The 23241-nt window shown below is 36.8% G+C and overlaps 2 protein-coding genes across 3 annotated transcripts in view; both read left to right on the top strand.

The window, feature by feature from the left end:
• Window positions 1-1768, top strand: part of LOC145994688 (RAB6A-GEF complex partner protein 2) — a 35325-nt gene extending 33557 nt beyond the window's left edge. For both annotated transcript variants that reach the window (XM_083130842.1, XM_083130841.1), the window contains exon 8: window positions 747-1768. In XM_083130842.1, the coding sequence (XP_082986968.1) occupies window positions 747-964 (218 nt within the window). In that variant the 3' untranslated portion in view covers window positions 965-1768. The remainder of the gene's footprint in view (window positions 1-746) is intronic.
• Window positions 1769-7184: 5416 nt separating this feature from the next.
• The window catches only part of LOC145994687 (uncharacterized), a 29627-nt gene continuing 13570 nt past the window's right edge, over window positions 7185-23241 (top strand). The window contains exon 1 of the mRNA XM_083130840.1: window positions 7185-7423. The gene's annotated coding sequence lies outside the window, so the exon portion shown is untranslated. The remainder of the gene's footprint in view (window positions 7424-23241) is intronic.

Raw genomic sequence — 23241 nt, 5'->3', positions numbered from 1 at the left:
TTGTCCTGGAAAACCTGGAAAAGTCGGGGAATTTCGTTTCTGCTTGTTTGTAGCCACCCTGAATGTGTTATTTCACATTTCGTGTTTTCGTCAAAAACGAAATATGCATGCCTCTAAGAATTCACTATGTAGAAAATGGCCTCCCGATGGTGCAGTGGTAGCATCGTTGCCCTGTAATCAAGGGGTCTCGAGTTCGATACCCGGTGGAGGCACATAGTGGTTCGGATCCCACTTTAAACTGTAGGTCCACTCCCGAGTAGCCTTACTGTGTGTAAAGTGGATTTAAAACACAAAATCAATCAATCAATCTATGTAGAAAATGTAGGCTTGACCCAGACTTGATAATGTGGATAGCAGTTACATGACAACAGGTTCTGTTGCCTTTGAAACACTGATGGCATTGACAGTGATTAATGTCTGTCAGCATGGAGTATGCAAACTCTCCATGCTGGGAGATTCTAAGCACCATTGATGTCATCAGTGTTTCAAAAGCAACAGATCCTGACAGTCGGTTACACACACAAAACATTGGAAACAAAAAGCCACATGAAGCCATGGCTGGCTTGGTAGTTCGGTGAAAGAGAAATGACATGGTATACCAGAGATCCAGGTTCGAGTCTGATCAAGCATGCATTTCCTCTTAAATTTCTAGGTAAAAATCAGTTAATATTACTCGACACCTTTAGTTCTTATTTGTATTTATTGTGTTGAAGAAATATGTAATTATTTAATTGGTTATATTGCAGTGACACTAAGATGGAGACTTCATTTTGAATTTGTTACAAGTTTGACTCCTGTAACAAACCAGCCGCTTCCTGAAGATGGCACCGATGTCTGGCAGGGACCTGGATCTCTCAACATTGAAACGATGATATGGAACTTACCCATAAAAATATATCCAACAGCACCACTCCATGTATCACAAGGTGTTCAGGCTCAGTCAAAGTACAGTGTGATCATATAAGTTTTTATTACGATCATCATTATTTATTAATTTATGGTGTTTGATGTGCAACACACACATATGCATTGTGATATATAATGGTAGGTGGTAGATTCCAGAATTTGTGGTGACCATGTGCCTTCTTGTCAAATGCTGAACAGTCTTCCATAAGTTCCATTGTTGAAGTATCTCTGGATTAGTTAAATATAATTCACCTTGTTTCCTTTATATGAGATATATAAACTGCAGCACGTTCTTCAAAAAGCAAGGAAGGATCATCCTTGTCACTTTAATTCTGACTTGAAAACTTAACTCTCTGAGTATACAGAAAGCCCGTTCAATTTTTGTATGGAAGTTATTGTAGTTCTTGTCCTCATCATCGTGATTAGCAGAAAGTTGCAGAAAATCAACGTAAAAAATTCAATCTATCATTTTGATGTCTCTTTGCCACCTTTCCATTGAAGAAAATGAAGTTGACCCAAAATGGCAGATTTCAAGATGGTCGATATGTTGGTCACATATTTTAAAAAGTTATTCTCACTTTCCTTTATTGTGTATCAGAATTCATGTATCCCCATCTGTCTTTGTTATAAACAGTTAATTCCACACTTATTTCTCACTTCAAATATAACCAGTGGGTTCTGAATTTCTAATGCATCTGGTTGTACTAGATGATCAGAACTAAACAAACATTACATTCATAACCTCTTCACTTTGAAAAAATGCCGACCCCCGTTGCAGAGTGGTTAGCACATCGTGCTACGATGCCAGGGGTCCCAGGTTCGAATCCTGGCCTGGGCATGGATGTTTGTAAGTGTCCATTCATCAATTTCACCATACCATCACTCATCCCCATCTTCGCAAATTAGCCAAAAGTGGCACAAAAGTGAAGTAAATTAAAGCAAATCAATCAATCAACTTTGAAACAATAACTACAATAATAAACTTATTCCACTTCCCAAATTTTGATCTCCGCATGTATTTTCTATTAAGGACATAGTATGTGTTTTTCTGAACAGATGGTTTTGCACATAGAAAAATAATTATTAACAGGCAAATATATTTTATTATAGAAAACTGATGAAGAGATAACGCATACAATCTATAAATCTGAACAAAAACTAATTGTATAAAATACAAGATTAAAAAATGATGCTATATGACTTGTAAGTGAATACAGTGTGAGAATATTGTGCATATTCAAGTATGTTATTGAATCTAATGATATGTGATTTATGCATAATCATACATTCATTTATCATGAGTTGATTGTTTATGAATTATGTAGATACACTATTTATTTTTACAGTTATTTATATATGTTTTATAAGTACTTGCCAGCATGGCAGAAGTGATATTAATATATGTAATCTCACATATCTAAATATGTACATGTAATTAAGGGAGAAATATATTAGTTGTAAGAAACTAGTGAGTTTTATCATAAATTTTGTGTAACTCGGTACTATAGTGTGTGGGAGGGTATTTTTAAAATTAATCTTGAAAATAATAACATCAAGAAATAAATAGTAATATTAACACTTGTGTTTTTGTACTAAATGTACCCCTCATCTAGCTATACATTTCATGTTACTGTAGTTGTCATTACTAGCAGAAATATAGGGTTTAGTGATTACAAGGTGATCTTGAAAAAAGGGGTATAATTTAACAATACAGGGAATTTATCCAATTTGTTTGAAATTTGGAATACTTACTAATTTGGGCCTCATAATCACGAATCTGCACTTAAAATTTGTTGCTCACGTATAAATTTGGTGCTTATTTGGGGGCAGATGAATCCAGCCAATTTCTAACATTCCTTTAACAGGGACTCTATAGAGAAAGCCGGGGAGCCGGAGCCGCATTAGCGGTTGGGGGCGGTAGGTCAATTACCCCAGGGGCGGAGCCTGGAATCTGTGGGAAATTTGGTAATCGAGGGTGTAGAAATAAGAACTTAATTTAGATTATTTTGCTATTTCCACGTGTGAGCGCCAAATTTAAATGCATATTTGTGATTAGGGGGCCAAAATTAGTGAGTATGCCGAATTTCAAACAAAATGGAGAAATTCCCGGTATTGTAAAATCGCTCCAAAAAAGGTATCTATTATTTGAAATGTTTATTTGTGTCTCCCTATCTCACACTTTACTTACTCCTGTGTATAATGAGGCTTGTCCATATTTCACATTTACCACTTCTCTTCCTCTGTCTAAACACACACTATCTACCACACCTCCACAACACATATCCTTTCACGTTTGGGGAATAAAAAAGACGGTAGTATAATCAATTCATATAATCGAATTACCAACTTTTTCTAGGATGGGTGGTCCCTCCCACCATCCACTTGGGAACTCGTTGCTTCGCTGCTGGGCATACTTCCAGTTCTTGTCGTTTCCCTGTGTGCAACAAACCTGCTTCTGCCGAAACCCAGCATGTACAGCAAACGTGCAGATGAACTGACTACACCAGCACTCCTAGTGGCACACAGAGAAACAACAGGAAGCGGAAGCCTAACGAAAATTTATAGAACCATTAAAAGTAAGTCTCGCGGATAAAGTTAGTAATTCACTTACGTATATTGAACATATATCCTTGTTGTTAGATTCGGTTTTAGTTTACAAAGCAGCATTATGCTCATTCAAGGACTTAACTGAAAAGGTTAGTGGTCTTTTGTGTGTATGTGTGATCTTGGGAGAGCTACAGATTTTCGCTGTTGACAATTGATGTCTTCAGGACAATTAGGGTTGCTTGATAGAATGGAAGAAGTGGGGGTGCACTGACCTATAAAGGAGATCATATCAACTATGGGACTCTGTGCGTGACTATGACCAAGAAAAAAAGGCTGCTTAGCACTTCAATGGGCTGTGCCATAACAGCCTTTAGAACGGATATTCAGAATTTGTATTTTTACATCTTTCTTTTTTTTTTTTTTTGGATATTTTGACTAATTGTGATGAGAATGAAGAGAAGGCATTCTCACAAATAACACCCATGTAAATTGAACTAGTACCTTAGCAGCAAAATCAAATGTCAAAACACATAACCGAACAGGTGTTATGCATCGGGATATTTGTTTAGGGTTTTGTAACCTTCATACAGTGGCAATTCCTCCATGTAGGAAGTTCTGTCAAGAGTCAATGTGCTAGCTATCACCCGTTCGTTCCAGATCTGTTACCCAAAGATACGAGGAACCTTTCTCGTCATCCTACAGGCAGATGGGTGAGGGGCAGTGCAAGGGAGGGTTGCCCAGTTATACGGTCCACGAGGAAGGTCCTGTGCGTTCCTCAACAGTGATGCCAACTCTAGCATAATGGCTCTAAACCTAGCAAAATTTGAACTTCGTTGGTACCTAGCACTCTGTGTTTGGCATAATGGAAAATCCAGCACCATCTCAAAAACAGGCATCCTTGGGAAACAGAAATTAAATTTTAATGAAGATATTTTGAGGAAATATTTATTTTTAAGAAAATCTCCAGATCTTGTTTGTACTTCTCTAGCGGACTTGTTTCAAACAAAAGGAAGTATGCTGACCAAGGGAAAAGCTTTTACAGGCCCTGATCCATTCTCTTGTTTTCAGCTTTTCTTTATCCTCCCTGATTTAGCAAGGGAGGAACATTTCATACAAGGAAATCTGTAGAAAGTTGGAGGTCACAAATAAAACAAATGGATGCCGTTACCAGTCATGGAATTTTCTTCAACTTTTTTCAAGCACTACTCTAAACCCATTTTTTTTTTTTTTTTTTTTTGAATGGTCAAAAATCGTAACGTTGCTTAACTACAATAAATAATAATCAATAACACAGTTCACAACTCCAAAATAGCAAAATAAAATTGAACTTGAAACTACTACAGGCATCACAAAGTGATGATAATAAATTAATAATAATAAACCCTAGCATAATTTTATCACATTTAGTGTATTTTATAAGGTGAAACCGCACCTTTTTTTCTCAGGAAGTTAGTATTGGCAAAGCGGTTCTTAATCCACGCATGACAGGCAGGGAGGGCCTGCAGCTAACATTACAAATCCAATGGCTAATCCAATGTACAGGCGATACATGTCACTCACTGTGTAATTGAACGCATTTTCAAAAACTTTCCTCTGTCTGTTTACCATAACTTCCTACACCCCAAAAATTCCATTGCCTTAATAGTAATCTTACTATGATATATATTTTGTTAACATCTAAAAACAGTATTTACAAGAAAAATGTGGATGAAATAAAAACCAGAATATTGTTATTGATTGAAGTACTCATATTTTTCTAAAGCCTAAATATTCATTTATTGAATTTTTAGTGGGAGGTATGTGGATGGCTGCTCACTTCTGCTTTCATCCCTGTCACTCTTCACACAATGAAGTTATTAGGAGCCAGCTTATTAACTAGATTGTACTGATTTGTTTTAAGTTTACTTTGCCACTGCAAGCAAATGTCCCTTCTCTAGTCTCCACTCTGTAAATGTTCAAGGTGACATGAGATTCAACTCTGAGATATACAGTAGGTGAATATGAACCCCATAATAGAAGAGCCCTTTGAGGGCAACCGACTTTACATTTGAGAGAGAAAGAGAGTGTGTGTGTGATGTGAAAAAATGCAGATGTCTTCTATCAGTTTCTTGTATATTCTTTTTAAGAATAGTATTTCTATTATCTACTGGAAAAGGTGTATGTACTCCTGCCTGCCACTTAGGCCATCTCCTATAAAATAAAACGAGTCTGGCCCTGCCACAGCATGATGTTACTAATAACATTCATGTTCCACAACTTGAAGATATCTGAAATTGTGTGTTCTAATACAAAGTATGACATGTCATCACTCTATCTACACATTATCCCATGAATCTCTGCAGCAAGTAGTAACTCGAGAGGGCTCAACCAATGAATACATGAGAGGGGTAAACAAAACTTCAGCTACCAGCTGTAATATAATTAAGCCTTGTTTTCATATTAAAAACACTAAGTTGCTGACCAAGGCAGTTTATTAAGATAAAAACACTTAATAGGTAACGTTTCAACCCTGTATCAGGGTCTTCCTCAGACGAAGAACTAAACTAAAATGAAGAAATATACTACACACAGAAAGATTACATACACATAGCAGGGTCACTAGCCACACAACAACAAATCAAGTTGACAGCTACCAGCTGTTTGCAGGAGAGAGTACTGCTTTGCTCCACCCACTCTCTTTCTCCCCTTCTATGTGCGGTCTTGCTCTACAGATTCTGGACACAGAGTGTAGTCATCCTTCAACTGATTGAGTTTGAACCACAAAAAATGATGATGCATGGTGTAAAAATCATAAACATACAGTAACAAATAAATAAAGAAGAATATAAAAATCACACTATTGCAATGATAAGTAACCTACCAACATTATGTAATTTTTATATAAACTTGTAGGGAATTATCAATGCATGTGTGATTTTACGAACATTATATAATTTTTATATAAACTTGCGGCCTCCCCGATGGCGTTGTGGTAACGTCGTCGCCTTGTAATCAAGGGGTCCCGGGTTCAATACCCGGCGGAGGCACATTGCAGTGGTTCGGATCCCACTTAACTGCAGGTCCAGTCTTGATTAGCCTATCTGTGCATAAATTGGACTTTAAAAAACAATTCAATCTACAGGTATATAAACTTGTGGTTCGCACATTCCTTATCAACCATGTAGAATTTCTCATTAATGACGCAAGCAAGTATGGATACAACAATTAGTCCGGCGTGATACTGACACTAGCAAAATTATGACTTTATAATTTGTGTTATATTATAGTTAATGTAGACCATGTTCTGTACGATGTTACTCACTTAATGAGAATTGAAATGCATTCTAAGTATGTTCTTTTCACAAAACAATGAATTGTCTGACACTTGTCGTTTGCACAGGACAATTAGTAAGGCAAGTTTAGGTGTATAGGGAGTTTTCTGTTTTGTGTCGCGAAGGATATAGGAGTCGTAAATCCACTTCAAACATCGCAGTTTTTACCCAAAAAATGCCAGGAAAACCAGCAGAAGCTCAAGATGAAAACCAAGCACAGCCTATAGTTTCGAACGCGGATTCTGAACAGGAAAGTACAGGCCCGGAAAACGCCCGAGAAAGGACTTTGACTGACCACTTGAACAAGAAACTACTTAGTTCATTCTTGGAACGAATGAATACCACAAATCAGTTCGATCAGTTGATGCCCCAAAGAATTTCCTCGCGTGATAATAGTATTGAGGATAACGATGACTTTTCGTAGCGTAATTTTGTGTTAATTCTTGGTGATTGCAACTTGAACAGTGCGGATAAAAAGTGTCATTTGTTCTCTGGTATTTACTGACCTCTGGTGATCACTTTTTCAAATACTAGGCGGGTTTTCTTCAACATTACGTGATTGTGAAGTGTGTATGCACTTACAAGTTGTGCTTCTATACAAAAAGCAATTGCAATTTTTGTGCGATATAAGATTTCTTGTGCAGAGAATAAGGATACAGGTAAGATACTTGCAAATTTTATCAAAGATCCTTGAGTCCGATGTTGCTGTTATTTGCGAGACATTCTTTATTCCATATAGCCTATGGTGGCATCACCAAGGATTTGAGGGGCCGTTTACCCACTGTACCCCCACGAGAATTTCGTCGATTTTTTTTTTATCGACAGATTTCAATGTTTTACGTAATGTAAAAGTGGTTGCAGCGTTAGGAAAGCACAAGTAATTGAGATATTTGATCCCAAAGAATGACCCACGTAAGTTAAAACCTGCAATTTCAGAGTACTTTCGCCGCTTTTTGTTACTAAAAACGGTATCTTTGGTATGACTTGAGATGACCGGACCCCTCTCCGATTTTCTTTATATTTGACATACTAATTGAGGCCTCCTAATCACGAAATCTGAAGTTAAAATTTGTCGGTCACGTCTAGAAATTGCGAACCATTGGCACGTGGTTAGGTTAGGCAAACAGTTAAAATTTGGTGTCGTGGTAGTATCAGGATCTAGAAATTGGAAATAATTGCGAACAATTGGCACGTGGTTAGGTTAGTTCGGTTAGGTTAGGCGAACATAGTTAAAATTTGGTGTCATGGTAGTAACAGGAATATATATATTTGGGGTAACAGTAGTATAAGCCGGAGACACATAAAACTCGGTTGTTTTCAAATAAAAATCATTGCTACTTACCTCATATGCATAGCGGAAGATTTTTCAAGCTGGCCATAACTTTTTTCCATGAAAAACACGTTACTTTTAACATTATAATCATTTATTGGTCGTTGCTAATTCGGCGGGCAAATCTTGACTCACGTTGTCTGTCGTCAGCTGATATGCAGTATCGTCAGCTGATGTGCAGTGTTTCCAAAGTTATGAACCGATAAATGCCGCAAAAACTATTCACAAAAGGTTTTTAAGCTAAAATTGAGGCTAGACTCTACTTTACGTCCTTATCTGCATGGTGATTGCTTCTTTGCGTTTGCGGTGCGCGATCGTGGTGCGGCACCTGGCATCTCTTCGGGTAAGTACCTTTTTCTTTTTACACTTTCTGTTCACGATAGCCCGACTATCCATTCACGGGGTCGAGGTATGCCTACGAGGTTAGGTTAGGCCTGTTAGGTTAGGTTCCATTAGCACTCATTTCACCCCTAAATATGTGCTTCATCATCTAAAAAATACCTCAGTATGTTCAATTGCGCATATCCGGACAACATCGGTTTTTCTCGATCTACTCCTTCAGGAAATTTTTGCTCGCTTTGGGATTTACGTTGTTGAATTCCTTATAAAATAAGCTTTCCAACGATATATGACAACGTATTCCTTAGGAAAAGGACGTAAACTAGAGTCTTACCTTTTATTGGAAAAAAAAAAACCGCTCACACATCATCTTGTCAAACTTCCGCGTGGTTGCTACACTGTGAGGGGGTTACATAACCAAACGCACGGAACATTTGATTCACGTAGTTGACGGTAATGGCGGCATGAGCTATCGCACAACGGAGATGCATGATTGACGAAAAATTACCCTATTTACAGGCAAAATACGTAGCACGATTATAAAAAAAAATATCTCCGGTTTCAGAAAGCCCTCAAGAACACAATTCCGTAAGTACTTTCTCGTCTTTTCTCCTGTAAATTTTAAGAAATCCGTCTCCGCAATATGCGCAATTGAACGTACTGAGGAATTTTTTAGGTGATGAAGCACATATTTAGGGGTGAAATGAGTGCTAATGGAACCTAACCTAACCTCGTAGGCATACCTCGACCCCGTGAATGGATAGTAGGGTTATCGTGAACAGAAAGTGTAAAAAGAGAAAGGTACTTACCCGAAGAGATTCCGGGTGCCGCACCACGATCGTGCACCGCGAACGCAAAGAAGCAATCACCATGCAGATAAGGACGTAAAGTAGAGTCTAGCCTCAATTTTCGCTTAAAAACCTTTTGTGAATAGTTTGTGCGGCATTTATCGGTTCATAAGTTTTGAAACACTGCACATCAGCTGACGATACTGCATATCAGCTGACGATAGACAACGTGAGTCAAAATTTGCCCGCCGAATTAGCAACGACCAATAAATGATTATAATGTTGAAAATAACGCTTTTTTCATGGAAAAAAAAGTGATCCCCAGCTTGAAAAATCTTCCGCTATGCATATGAGGTAAGTAGCAATGATTTTTATTTGAAAACAAACGAGTTTAATGTGTCTCCGGCTTATACTACTGTTACCGAAGGTTCAAATTTTGTGTGACAATGATTTCCAAAATTCTACAATAATTAGTCTTTGTGCTAGGAGAAATCATAAAACAATCTGAACCGTTAACCCTTTTTACGTTGGTACTTACCTATTGTGCATTGCGAAACATTCTTTTAGGTGTTATTTTGCTTTTTTCACGAAAATAACTTCAATTTCTGACATTAGCAGTTATTATTGTTCTTCGTTTTTTCGCTTCCGTAACACCATATGGCCGCACAGCTTGACTTGCGTAGTGGAAATGCAGTGTTTCCAACCTTACTAACTGAAAAATGCCCCACACACCATTCACGCATAGCCCCAAAAAACATTCACGGTAAGGTTAGGTTCAGTTAGGTTAGGCAAACATAGTTAAAATTTGGGGTTATAACCGGAAAATACCCCACACACCATTCACGAATAGCCCCAAACATTCCTGCATAGCCCCCCCCAAACACGGTAAGGTTAGGTTTGGTTCGGTTAGGCAGTCATAGTTAAAAAATAAGGGGCGTCATTTTCTTGTAAAACATCGGCAGGGTTGGAAACAGTGACATGAGATTACGTCATTAAATGTGTGCAACATCCGGTTCATTTAGAGAAAACAAATGGAAGTAATGGCAATTGGGCGTCGGAGAGATATTTATCTTAAAAAATACATGAATTTCCAGTCAAAAAAAGATTCAATGATGAAATAAAACACTTCCACAAACCTTCAAAATGCTACAGAAACTCAATTCGGTATGTAGTTTCTTCTGTAAAAATGAAGAAATCCGTTCGTTGCATATGAAATAGTTACCAACGGATAGCCCCACGAACCATTTCCGATAAGGTTAGGTTAGGCAAGCATAGTTAAAATTTGGGGTTGTAATTTTTGTTTCTTAGTATGAGAAACACAAATCTTCCGGTAAATATTGAGCAATCGTGCATTGTTGGTTGCGATCACGGACCCCCCCTTTTTTTTTTCGAATTTCTACATGTTACCCCCAAATATTAACTGCAGATTCGTGATTAGGAGCCCAAAATCATTATGTATGTGAAATATGAATGAAATCGGGGAATGGTCCGGTATTGTAAAATTGCTCCATATCTTCATAAACCATGCAAGATATTTCACTTTCTCTGTGGGGTACGGAGGGTCAAGGGTACCGAATTTAATTTTTGCAGAAATCAGTGTTATTTTTCCCAAAACCAAGGTGTATTTTTACATATCCCATAATATTAAGATGGTAATGAAGTAATCAGTGCTATTTTTGAGATATTCTCTTTTTTGCTTGCTACAGAAATTAAGTGACAGAATACTGAAATTAATCCATATATATAACTGCTTGGGCAAAGAACTTGCTAAGAAAAGAGGTTGTCAAGAGCACCTCTGTTCTGGGATGGCCAGAACCGACCTGATCCTGATCCATGGAATCTGAATTTTTGGTCCGGATCGATTGAACCAGAACCTTCACATCTCGAGCCAGAACTTTTGTTGTGCTTTAGGAAATGGGTAAATGTTCGATCTAGCGGAAACAGATTTCTTCATTTTTACTCAAGAAACTACTTACGGAAATGACTTTCTATAGCATTGTACAAGTTCCTGAAGGTATTTTCTTTCATCGGGAAGCTATTTTAGCACGAAATTTTTTTTTTCCCCTGGACTTAAGAAAACATTTTTTTTTACTATGTTTGCCTAACCTAACACTACGTGAATGGTTTGTGGAGCTATCGTGAATGGTCAATTTTTTAATTTTTTTTTTTAACTATACTGATAATTCAGTGTAACCCCACAAACCATTCACATAGTGTTAGGTTAGGTTTGGTTAGGATTACCGTTTCAATCTCCGGGAAACTTCTCAAATTCGTTTTTCTTATTTTTCACATTGGTACTTACATATTCTGCATTGCTGAGGATTCGCAAAGGTGGAATTTGGCTTTTTTCACGCAAATTATCTCAATTTTCCACATATCGAGTAATTCTTGTTTGTTCGTTTTCGCTTGCGTTACACGCAATATCACTGAGAAATCTTGACTAACATTGGCGTTGATCAGTGGTTATGCAGTGTTGCAATCTTCATCAAAAATACCTACTTTCGTGTTACTGATTTTGTATTTTTTTCCAGGTTCGAAAACCCCACGAAACATGCACGGATATGGCCACGAACCATGCACGTAGCCCCACACACCATTCATAAATAGCCCCATGAACCATGCACGGGAAGGTTAGGCAAACATAGTTAAAATTGTTATTCAACATCAGAAAAATTCAAGATAATTCTGCAACGTTTACACAGTTACAAAACCGCATGGTTAGAAACACTGCCTGGATGTTACGTCATCAAACGCATGCAAGATTTAGTTCACATAGTAGAACGGCATAGACTCAACAGCTTTCGTGCATTGGGGAGACATTAATCTTGAAAAATACATGATTTATCGGCCAAATAAATTAAACAATGGGGAAAAACAATTCCACGACCTTTGATAAGTATACGGAAAGTTAGTTCGGTAAGTACTTTCTCCTGTGAATTTGAAGAAATATGTTTCTAGGAGATTAAAATTTTACCCAGTTAGGTAAGGCAAACATAGTAAAAAAATTTGACCATAAAATAGCTTCCCGATAAAAGAAAATACCTTCAGGAACTTGTACAATGCTATAGAAAGTCATTTCCGTAAGTAGTTTCTTGTGTAAAAATAAAGAAATCTGTTTGTGCTAGATCTAACATTTACCTTAGAAATGTACATGAAACCTGACTCACAAAATGTAAGTTGTTGTTAGCCATATTGCAAGAACAGTTGCATTACATTAGCAACAAAGTGAAAATAGAGGCATCTAGATTCCAGACCTACTGGTTCAATACCATTCCATAAAGGTTGAAATGAATAAAGGGGGCTTGCTTTCGTTATTGCAGTTATCTGGAAACACTTTGTAAAGAGAAGCGACTCAGCAGTATTGCAAATTCACGGTAGAAAGTAGTGGCAGCACTGGAGCTTTATGGAAGCATTTGTAAACGTGCTATCATTCATATGGTTACCAGATCGCTATAAGGGAAATGTTGGATACAAAGCATTTGCAATAAATAATTCATATTTCTACAGAACACGTTAAAAAGTAATTTAAAAATAACACTTTTTCAGTTTAAGAATTGAATTCTTAATGAATTCTTAACATCACCCCCACTCACGACCGGATCAAAAAAGAGCGGGGTGTTACCCTCACACCCCTATACATCTGAATGGCATGGTGCTAAGCACAGGGGAGCACTTTACCTTTTTTACAAATTCTTAAATGTACTGTAATATATTAAAGAATGAATGCACTTCTGCTACATGTTTTAACTGGTACTTCTCAGAAGAGAAATTTTTCTCAAAATTGCAGGTTTAGTCAAAATATATTGATGAGAGACTGGACAGTCAATCTTCGAAATTATAGGGACAAGCACCAAATGTTTTATAGCCTCCTGAGACCCATGAGTTTGTGGGGTTACTTTTTTCAGTAAATTTGTGTTATGCACATTAATTGAGCACCAACTTGAAGGAAAATATCAACCTTGTGTGAAATTTTTATTGCGCGTGCGCAGAATGAGGTGTAGAGTATTCTCTACATTGGGCTTCAAGGTGTAACAAATGAAACACTTTAATATATTAAACTCAAGACACATTTTTACTTTTCTTAAGAGTCTGACATAATATTTTGTTCTACACAATTGCTGTATGCAATAAAATATTGAAGTCCAATATAATGATTGTGGTGGAAAATATTTTTTCATTAATTATTCATATACAGGGTGGACCAAAAGTCCCGGAGGGGTAATAACTGTGAATAACATTTTTAATGATTATTAGTTTCTAATGATATTTCACAGACTTGAAGACCAAGGATGGGAGATTGTTTACACTTATGTGTGGAATATAATCTCAGGTAGGTGCCCGCCATTATGGGCCTCACAGATACGGGCCCTGTGTAGCATATGATGATGACAGGGGTCAACACTTATGGTCCGACTGCTCGTATTTCTGCATGACTATTGTCCTTGAGCTGTTGTAATGTTTGTGGTTTGTTCACATACACTTTGTCCTTCAGAAAGCCCCAAAGAAAATAATCAAGCGGAGTGAGGTCAGGCGAACGGGAGGGCCAGTTGATGTCAGTGTTTCTCGAGATGATGCGATGGCCGAAAATGGTCCTTAGAAGCCCAATTGAGGCACGTGAGGAGAAAAAGAATAATTAATCACCAAACACATTATCACGAATTGTACACTTAAATCATGTGCTACACAGGGGCCGTATCTGTGAGGCCCATAATGGCGGACACCTACCTGAGATTATATTCCATACATAAGTGTAAACAATCTCCCATCCTTGGTCTTCAAGTCTGTGAAATCTCATTGGATACTAATGATCAATAAAAATGTTATTCACAGTTATAACCCCTTCGTGACTTTTGGCCCACCCTGTACATTTGAATTATTTACAAAATGTTAATATTTTTTTATTAATTTAATTAAATTAAATATTTATCAAATATTAAACCTTTTTAGACTGAATGTCACAAATTGAATGCTTTTAATTATTTTAGTGAAACATGAGGAAACAGTTTCGATCAACCTGCAAACACAAGAAAATCTTGCATTTTACACATCTTGTTCGAAAAAAGCCCTTACATCCTGGTCTCCTACATCTTGCATAGTATTTCATATCTATGACTTCTGGAAGATGTACTGCTGCCCCAAGTCTTGCTGGTGAACAAGGAATGGGAACTTGTGTTTTCTCCTTTTGACATTTGATTCTTCATTGACATTGTTTCTCTCTTCATTAGCTTCCTGCATTTCACTTCCTTCATATACTATTTTCTCTGCAATTGATATTTTGAAATCAAAGGAACTTGAGAATGTTCTTGGTTGGAATGCCATTCAACAAACATTTTCTTCTGAAACAGAACCATGCATTGGCTACTGCTCATGAAATATTACTCTGATAGTACATTTTCTCATATGACCTTGCATCCTGTAGAAAGACATCATGCGATCACACAAATCCAAGCCTCCCATGTTCATCAATGCAAACACTTGAAGGCCTTGGAAGCTGCAAACAACCTGAACGTACCCGTTCAATGAGTGGTCGGTCTCACCTTCCAGAACTTATCCACCTTTTTTGCCTGGTCACTCACATCATCATCATCAAAGACTACTTTAAGTTTTGTTCTGAGGCTAAGGTAACAATTCCTGGAGAAAGTTCAGGCAATGACTGGAACCTTTGTCCTTTGAGCCCAGTACATCCTCATGACAGGATACTGAAAGTATAAAAACACAATTCGGAATCAGTTAAAATACTAATATTAAAAAAATCACAAAAAACATTAAATTTGAAAATATGTTACATGCAAATTCTTTAAACTTGTAAATTCGTAAATTTCTGTGAACTGGGTACTGTTCAGTAGAATAAGTACACATTTGATGCTCAAAAGTATTAAAACTTACTTCAAAATATTTAAAAAATATCAAAGGAATGTGAAATTATTCATTCCTGAAGGAAGTAATGGTGATCAATGTTCCAATGTAAAGCATACGGTTGAATTTATAAAATAAACAAAAAGAATATCGGAACAAACACCTACCTTCAGACAAGACATGTACATTGAAACTCCAAAGAATTTACTCATCTCTGAGTTGGAAGTATTTAATCTTTGTCCAGTTGTACTGAAATAAGTCTGCTCAGATTTCTCTCACATATTGTGGAAAAAATTATCATCAATAAGCTAAAGAAAGTATGTAATAGGTTCTTGTACACTGCAATCTCTAAGAAAAAAGGCAACACTCTTATGATATGTAAGAAAAATGGCAACACTGCTTTAGAACCTATACAAGTCCTGTAGAATATTAACACTATTTTCATACATAAATCTACACCAAAAAAATTAGTGTTCATTTCTGGAAGAGTTAAATGCAATTCTTCATATGATCCCATCTAAAGAAAAAAATGACAACACTGCTATGATCTGTAAGAAAAATGGCAACACTGCTATAGAACCTATACAAGTCATGTAGAATATTAACACTATTTTCATACATAAATCTACATCAAAAAAATTAGGGTTCATTTCTGGAAGAGTTAAATCCAATTCTTCACATGATTCCATCTAAAAATTTACAAAGTGAATTTTTTTCAGCATCATGAAATTTACACATTACGGCCGAATGTATAGAAGCTTCTACATCGGCAAAAAACTGCCCCTGCAAACGAAGATTCTGAAAGCACTGACGAAAAAATACATCCAAGTAAATCGGTAGTTATTACTCTTTCCCCTAAAGAGGATTGATGATAATCTCTAAACTTTTACTATTCAAAAACACATACATACCTGCAGACAATGTGCACTTTACCTCCTTAGTAGTGGACGCCATCTTGGAATAAAAAACAAGCATCGAAAAGTTCACAATTCTTGCTCCATCTGTCGTTGGGACCAGAATTTCGAATGTCAAGAATACTCTACAGCGGTTTTCAACACAGACACACGCCCCATTCTTCGCATATGCAGAAAACCGTTATGTAGAGACCTCTCTACACAGGGCGTCAGGAGGATATACTTTATGAAGAAGAATAAATCTCTCCTGAGTCCATTGTGCTGATGTTAGTGAAAGTAGTATCTCAACATTTGCATTATGACCTGTAATGGCTAACAAATATTCAGCAATTACCGTAGTCTGATATGGTTACAGAAGTTTAATCTTGGGTATTTTTAGTATAATTACAGGAATTCTACCAAAATATCAAATCCAAAGTTCTCGACTTTTTTTTTTTTTTTGATTGTTTTTGTTAACCTTTATTTATTCGATCCCTACTTTGCTTGGAAGTTAGCAAATAAGAAAATACATACGGTGAGTCACATAATTATTCGGACAGATAAGGTTTCTGAATATTTACTGACGTAGTCGTGATATAATACAATGATAAATGTTTAATATTTATTTAACAAATTAAACTCAATATGAGCACACTGTTAATTATCTTCAATTATGTTTAATATAATATATTAGTAAAATATTTTCATTAAACAAAACAAACATTTTTTGTGGGTTAAACAAAATTATTCGGACACATGGAAGGAGAAACAGGAAAACATGCTTGAAAAGCAACGAACAGAAATGTCAGTGTCTGGTAGGCATTCCTTTCATTTTTAACACCTCGGATAAACGATTTGGCATACTTTCTACCAATTTTCTGGTGTACACTGGCGATATGTTGGCTCATTCATGTTGAAGTCTCTCCTTGAGGTCTGCCTTCGAGGTTATAGGTGTTTTCCTCACTTCTTTTTCCAACTTACACCAGAGGTGCTCAATGACGTTCAAGTCTGGAGACTGCGGTGGAGGATGGAGCACTTTTGGGCAGTTGTACAATAACTATTCTTGTACTACGCGGGAAGTGTGCTTCGGGTCGTTATCTTGATAAAACATAAAGTTACAAAGAATGCCCATCATTTCAGCACTAGTCTTTAGATTTGACTTCCGAATGTCAAGGTAATGGTACCTGTCCATTGTCTGTTCGATGAAAGCCAATTTACCAACGCCTTGGGCCGACATGCAACCCCAAACCATTACGTGACCACCCCCGTGCTTCACTGTTGCTTGCAAATTTTTCCCTCGGAGCTCCTCATTTGGTTTACGCCATCTGACTCACAGAAATTGAATTTACTCTCGTCAGTGAAAATTACCCGATTCCACCATGTCTGATCCTTTCCTAAGTGTTCCTTTGCGAACACCAGTCTTTTTGTCCTGTTTGGCTTACTTACAAATGGTTTTCTCCTGGCTACACGACCATGATAGTTTGCCCTTCTGAGCACTCTTCGTATAGTTTCAGGATGACTATGCTTTCCACACTCCTCAGCTACCTCAGCACACACCATTGGAGCACTCATCTTTGTTTTTTTTTTTAATTTTTCCTCACGATTGATGTCTCTTCTCTGGGGTAAAACATTCTTGGTCTCCCTGTATGACCGTGGGACTCGATCCTGTCTTCATCTTTAAATCGCTTAATAATATCTGCAACTGTACTTTTTTTCATTTTCAACATTGAGGCTATTGCACGGTAAGTTTTACCCTTAGCGTGGTGCCATATCACTAACTGACGTTGTTCAAATGAACTTTCCTTTCCTCTTCGCTCCATTTCTACATAGAAAATGTTCTTATATCACAACTTTGTTAAACAAAACGCGATCGTAATTGCTACAGAAACCTACAGGAAACCAGAGTTAATATATATGAACAGAGTATCAATCAATTCGTAAATCGAAATTGTCACTGTATCGCAAACTTACGTTAACATTTACTATGTGTCCGAATAATTTTGTGGCACTATTTTTGCAACGGTAGGGATTCATCCTTCGTTATATTGTTGCTGATGTTCGTTTTTTAACTTTTTATCGTCCAATTTTATGCTAAACATGACATTTTTTAAACAAAAATAAACTTCAACGCTGTACACAGATTTCACTCCCTTCCCGCTCTTAAACGTTAGAAATTTACTGTGTGTCCGAATAATTATGTGACTCACTGTATCTATGATATTTAATGAAAAATCCTACCAAATGGGCAGTTAATATGAAAACTGAAGCTTTATTTTACAAGAGAATTAGACTTGCTTCATGCATTAATGCATTCTGGACTGCATTTGGCAGACTAGTGAAGTTCTGGCATCTGGATTCACAGTCTGTATAATCTTATGTGGGGCTTGTGTTGTCGTCCCTATATGTATGTGATTGTTTCTTCATCCATCTTATCTTACCACCATTCATCCTCCTCTTTGCGATTAGCCAAAGGGACAGAAAAGTGAAGTAAAATAAACTAAATCAACCAATCAGTAATTGTGATAGCAAAAATTCTTGACGACAAGCATAATTTTGTGATTTTTATTAACTTCTTCACCTACTTGTTGATTTCTTGACTGGTAGACACTCTGAATAATTCTGTTCTCTATTATACCCCCTGCTTTACAATCAAAAATATTGAATAAGAATGGGAAACATCTTGTTTCATCAGTATAAACCCCAAGGCAAGAAATTCTGTTCAGGCACTGAATAGTGACATCAAAATGTGGTCCCAAAACTTGGTTCATTAGTTGTTCTCTAGCAGGACAAACTTTTATTTTCATTTGGTCAATGGACTTGTAACTTGCATGATTTCCCTTTGTTGAAAGAAACACACACACATTTTCCTAATTAATATTATGTGACGTTTAAAATATAGAACATTTGATATTTTTCAAATTCCTCCTGGACACCACACATAAGGCTAAAACGTGGGACATGTCCAGGAAAAACAGGACATCTGATAACCCTAATCATTCATAGTTGTCCTGAACAGTGAATGTTAGGTTTTTCACACATCTCGCTGTAACATACTTTTTAAGCAAGCACATATAAACTGCACATGACTATCATATGTAGTTACACAAAATTATGATTTGATTTTTTTTCACACATCTCATTATAATATACAATTTACCATTGGCAGATAATCCAAATACTGTTTAATGTACATTACTATTATTAGCAGTTGTCCAGAATGACACATCTCAGTTCTTTTGTGCATGACATTATAATTGATCTTTTTAGCATTCAGAGATAAGACTAATATATAGGCTACTGTGTACAGCATGTAACTCTCTTCGTTACAAAGGGCAATCAATTTTAAATTTCCCAAGTCCCCCAATACCCCCCTAACACACACACACACACACACACACACACACACACAAAGAAAAAAAAAGAACTGAAATAAACCAAATTTCAAAATAAAGTTAAATATTATACCATACACTGAAACACTATTTCTCTTGCTGCCTCAAATAACATTTCCTATTATTATATGTAGGTCACATGGGGACAAATTATTGCCGATATCATGATATCAAATTTCTGATATCGTCCATTCCTAGTTTGACAATCTCTTCTAGTTTTGATTTCCACACAGCTCTATCAATGCCATGTTGAACAAAGTAGATATAAAAATTTAAGAAATAAATACGACACTGTGGCCATACAGTCTAGCTCTTCCCCTCCTGGGCTGCTGGTTGAAGCCGAACAATAGGCAGTTGGGGACCAAGCCGTCCAGGGTTCGATGCCCGGCTGTACCTGCACGGTGCACATAAACAAATAGAAAATATTACTGAAATGATGGGAAAGAAGGGGGTTGCATATGAAATTATATGGATTTGATTGATGGACTGTAATATGTGAATATGTATTTTGTTAAGAATCATTACATGTGTATGATGTGAGAATTGCAAGTCCACACCTTAATTTCGATTCCGGTGAAACTTACACCGATGTACTGGCACTGTCCACTGGTGTATGCATTGTCTGCCGTTAGGGAACCTGGTTCTCCCAAGTGTCCGTGGTGTCAATCACACTGCGGCATGGAACTCAGACCGAGTTCCTCTTCTTCCACTTCTTGTTTGGCTGCTTCCTGAGGTGTCGATCGCACTGACCACTTACATGCATATTTTTATATGTAAAAGTTTTATGCAGGGCTCGAAAAATCCCTGTCGCCAAGGCGACTAAAATTTTCAGCCTGGCGACTGTGATGTTTTGCTGTAATATGTACGAAATTTTGATGATTCTAAGTTCAAATTGCAGTACATCGTACGTTAGCAATTTTTTTATACTTTTTTTTATCAATTTCTTACCCTTTGTCCCCCAACACCCCATTTCCTGCTTTCTCAAATAATTTAACATTGTTTTGAATAATATGATGCTCAGCATCTTATACAGAGTGTTTCAAAAGTCGCACAACCCAAACTTTGGAAATGTAAGAGATATTTACAAAGAGTTTTCTGCATTATAAAGCCTCATCCATTGAGATATTTTTCAACGATTAAAATTATCAGTTCACTCCGTACAGAAAATTATATAAATTAATTACTGACTGAAAGAAACATTCAAATTTTTCCGGAAATGAACTTCTGAGTAAGAAAAATATGTAAGAAATTATCGAAGGGTCATAATTAGACATTTGATGACTGTCAGTCTGTCATTTGCGACCAATATTGGTCATGTGCAACATTTGATGAATTTTTGACTGGCAATTTTATGGGTAAGTGAAAAGTGCCATTTTTTGAGACATATCTTCGTAGCCTATATGGCAACACTACCAGGTCGAAATATTGTCAACAGTTGCATGCAACTTGTGTCTTAAGTATTGGCTATACATTTACGTTAAAAATCGTAAATCAAGATTTTGTGCCGAAATTGAACTCTTTGAGAGAATCCTAGACTGCCCCTGGTTACATTGAATTCTCTTCGCTCATTTTCGCTGATACTGTGCCTGTTTTTTTTTTAATTGATTCAGCATGGCGTATTCATTGGAGCAGTGCGTGTGCATTGCTGAAGAGTATTTTAGTACTCATTCTTAAACTCATGTGCAAGAGATTTTCCAAAATGCCCTGCTTCTGCTGTACCTCACAAAGCAACTGTTTTAAAACCAGTCGAACACCAACATATGATCCCATAAATTGTTTAAGAGTTGGTATTTATTGTTGAGAGTTAGTTCTCAGATGTTTTCAGCAAATTAACAATGTTTTTTTAAAATAATGTAATTGCTTTTATTTAGATAAATGCTGACATAAATTTATGAACCCAATGATAGCCTACAGGATTAGTTTAGTGCAGAAAACCCGGTGTAAATATCTCTTACGATTTTCATGATATACATTTTCAAAGTTTGGATTGCGTGACTTTTGAAACATACTGTAGTATGCACAATTAGTAATAGGTGGTTTCCTGGTGCCTGATTTTCAGAGCTGGAACCTAGTTTTGAAGAAAATTTTTCGAGCACTGGTTTTATGTGTGTTTTGTAGCAAAAACTGTCCCGTTCATCGTAAATCGAGTGTTAAATGCTGTGCTCTGAGCATTGACTTACACCGCAACTCTCTCTCCTGACTTCTAGACGCAGAATATTCAGTATAACCCTTTTTACATGGACTCTCAGCGCAACCTCTTGACAAAGACTTTCGGTACAACTTCTAGACACACACTTGTCACCTGAATTCTTAACACAGACTTCCAGCGGAACATCTCAATGACGGACTTTTCGGTACAACTTTTAGACACTGACTTGTCACCGCAAATTCTCAACACACTGCTTTTCACTCAACCGTGCTAAAATCCACAGTTTGGTTTCGGTTTTGTCATGTCCAGTTTCTATTGGCTGACGTGTAGTGGGAGGTAGGTGCAGGTAGAATGGAATATTTCTCTTTGGGGAGACAAAGGCGCTTCTGGGAGAGAAAGCGTAAATATAGCCAGCCATCTCTTTTTGTGGGCTCACAAAAGGGGACAAGGCAAATAACCTTTGCTTGGCTTCTCTGAAACTGACAGGGATTTGGAGACGTGCTAAATGTTCGTTACTAATAAGTGTAGAAGAAAAATGATATATGTATTGTTGTAATCCCCTTTTACCAGGGATCTGAGGTCACAGGGATGCAACAATGACACATTTAGGTAGAGCTTAAATATACTTGTGATTGAACCTGCTCCGACTGAGAGAAAGATAATATGGATGATTGAATTTAGGTTATTCACGCTTGTTCATACCTGGTAGACGAATGATGTATCTTGTCCAAATGCTTCTTGCTGACCGTATTGTGAATGATGCCAAGGTTCGGTACCGTGACCCTCAGCTCACTCTTCCGAGCAATCCCGCACGAGTGGCTGCAAGGCTTATGCAGCCATAAACTTCTTACACCGTTGTTGTAGTTCAGTTCGACGTAAAGTAAATGAGAGCGAGCTTGCTTTTATAATCTTTTGCCTCGAAAGATTATTACACCTTTTGGAACATGCTGGATCAAGTTAGATCCACGTATTTACATCTCAGTCAAAGCTCTGAGGAAATAACGATACGTGCACATTCTTGAGATTGCTCGGCGATCGGACAATTCCAGTTAATGAACAAGCATAGAATAATCTCTCGACGAGGTTTTCTTGTACTTTCAATCACTATATCTCTACAATATATATATTGATAATTTTGTGCACGTATAGGTGTACGGGTACAACACTATTACAATTGTAGTCACTCTTTCACCAGTGGGTCAGGGATCTGATTCTACCTTATCAAAAAACACTAATTTAGAAATTAAATATTTTTCATGTGATATTTAGTAAGAGTATTGTAAAGTAACTGCACTCCGAAAAATACTAGTTACCTTTCACCACTGGTGATGCTGTTTTAAACAGATTATTTTGTTTTGTGACTTTATTCGGTAGTGATAGACATTGGGTCAGATAAAATTAAAATTATAAAGAATTATAACAGCGCAATTTCAGCAAAATCATTTAGCCATACGAAATATGTAACAGCCATTTTTATTTGCAATGATAAATATAACAAGAAATCTGGAATTAGATGTTTATCTTTTATATTTTTTCGACTTAAAATATGGTCTCCTGGAGAATTTGAAAGGTAGTAAATACTGGGACAACTTAACTGAACCTGTCTACTGTACTAATTTCAAACTAAAGGTTAAAAGATTAAAAATCAGTAACTTACGTGTGTGAGCATGAGATTTATCAAACTACGTTTCGAAGGTTATACTACCTCCTTCTTCAGGTTGAAACAATGT

Source organism: Lepisma saccharinum, chromosome 11, assembly GCF_977018435.1.
Source record: "Lepisma saccharinum chromosome 11, izLepSacc3.1, whole genome shotgun sequence".
NCBI lineage: Eukaryota > Metazoa > Arthropoda > Insecta > Zygentoma > Lepismatidae > Lepisma > Lepisma saccharinum.
Note: the sequence above shows the minus strand (reverse complement) of the source record. Positions and strands in the feature narration are given on the sequence as shown.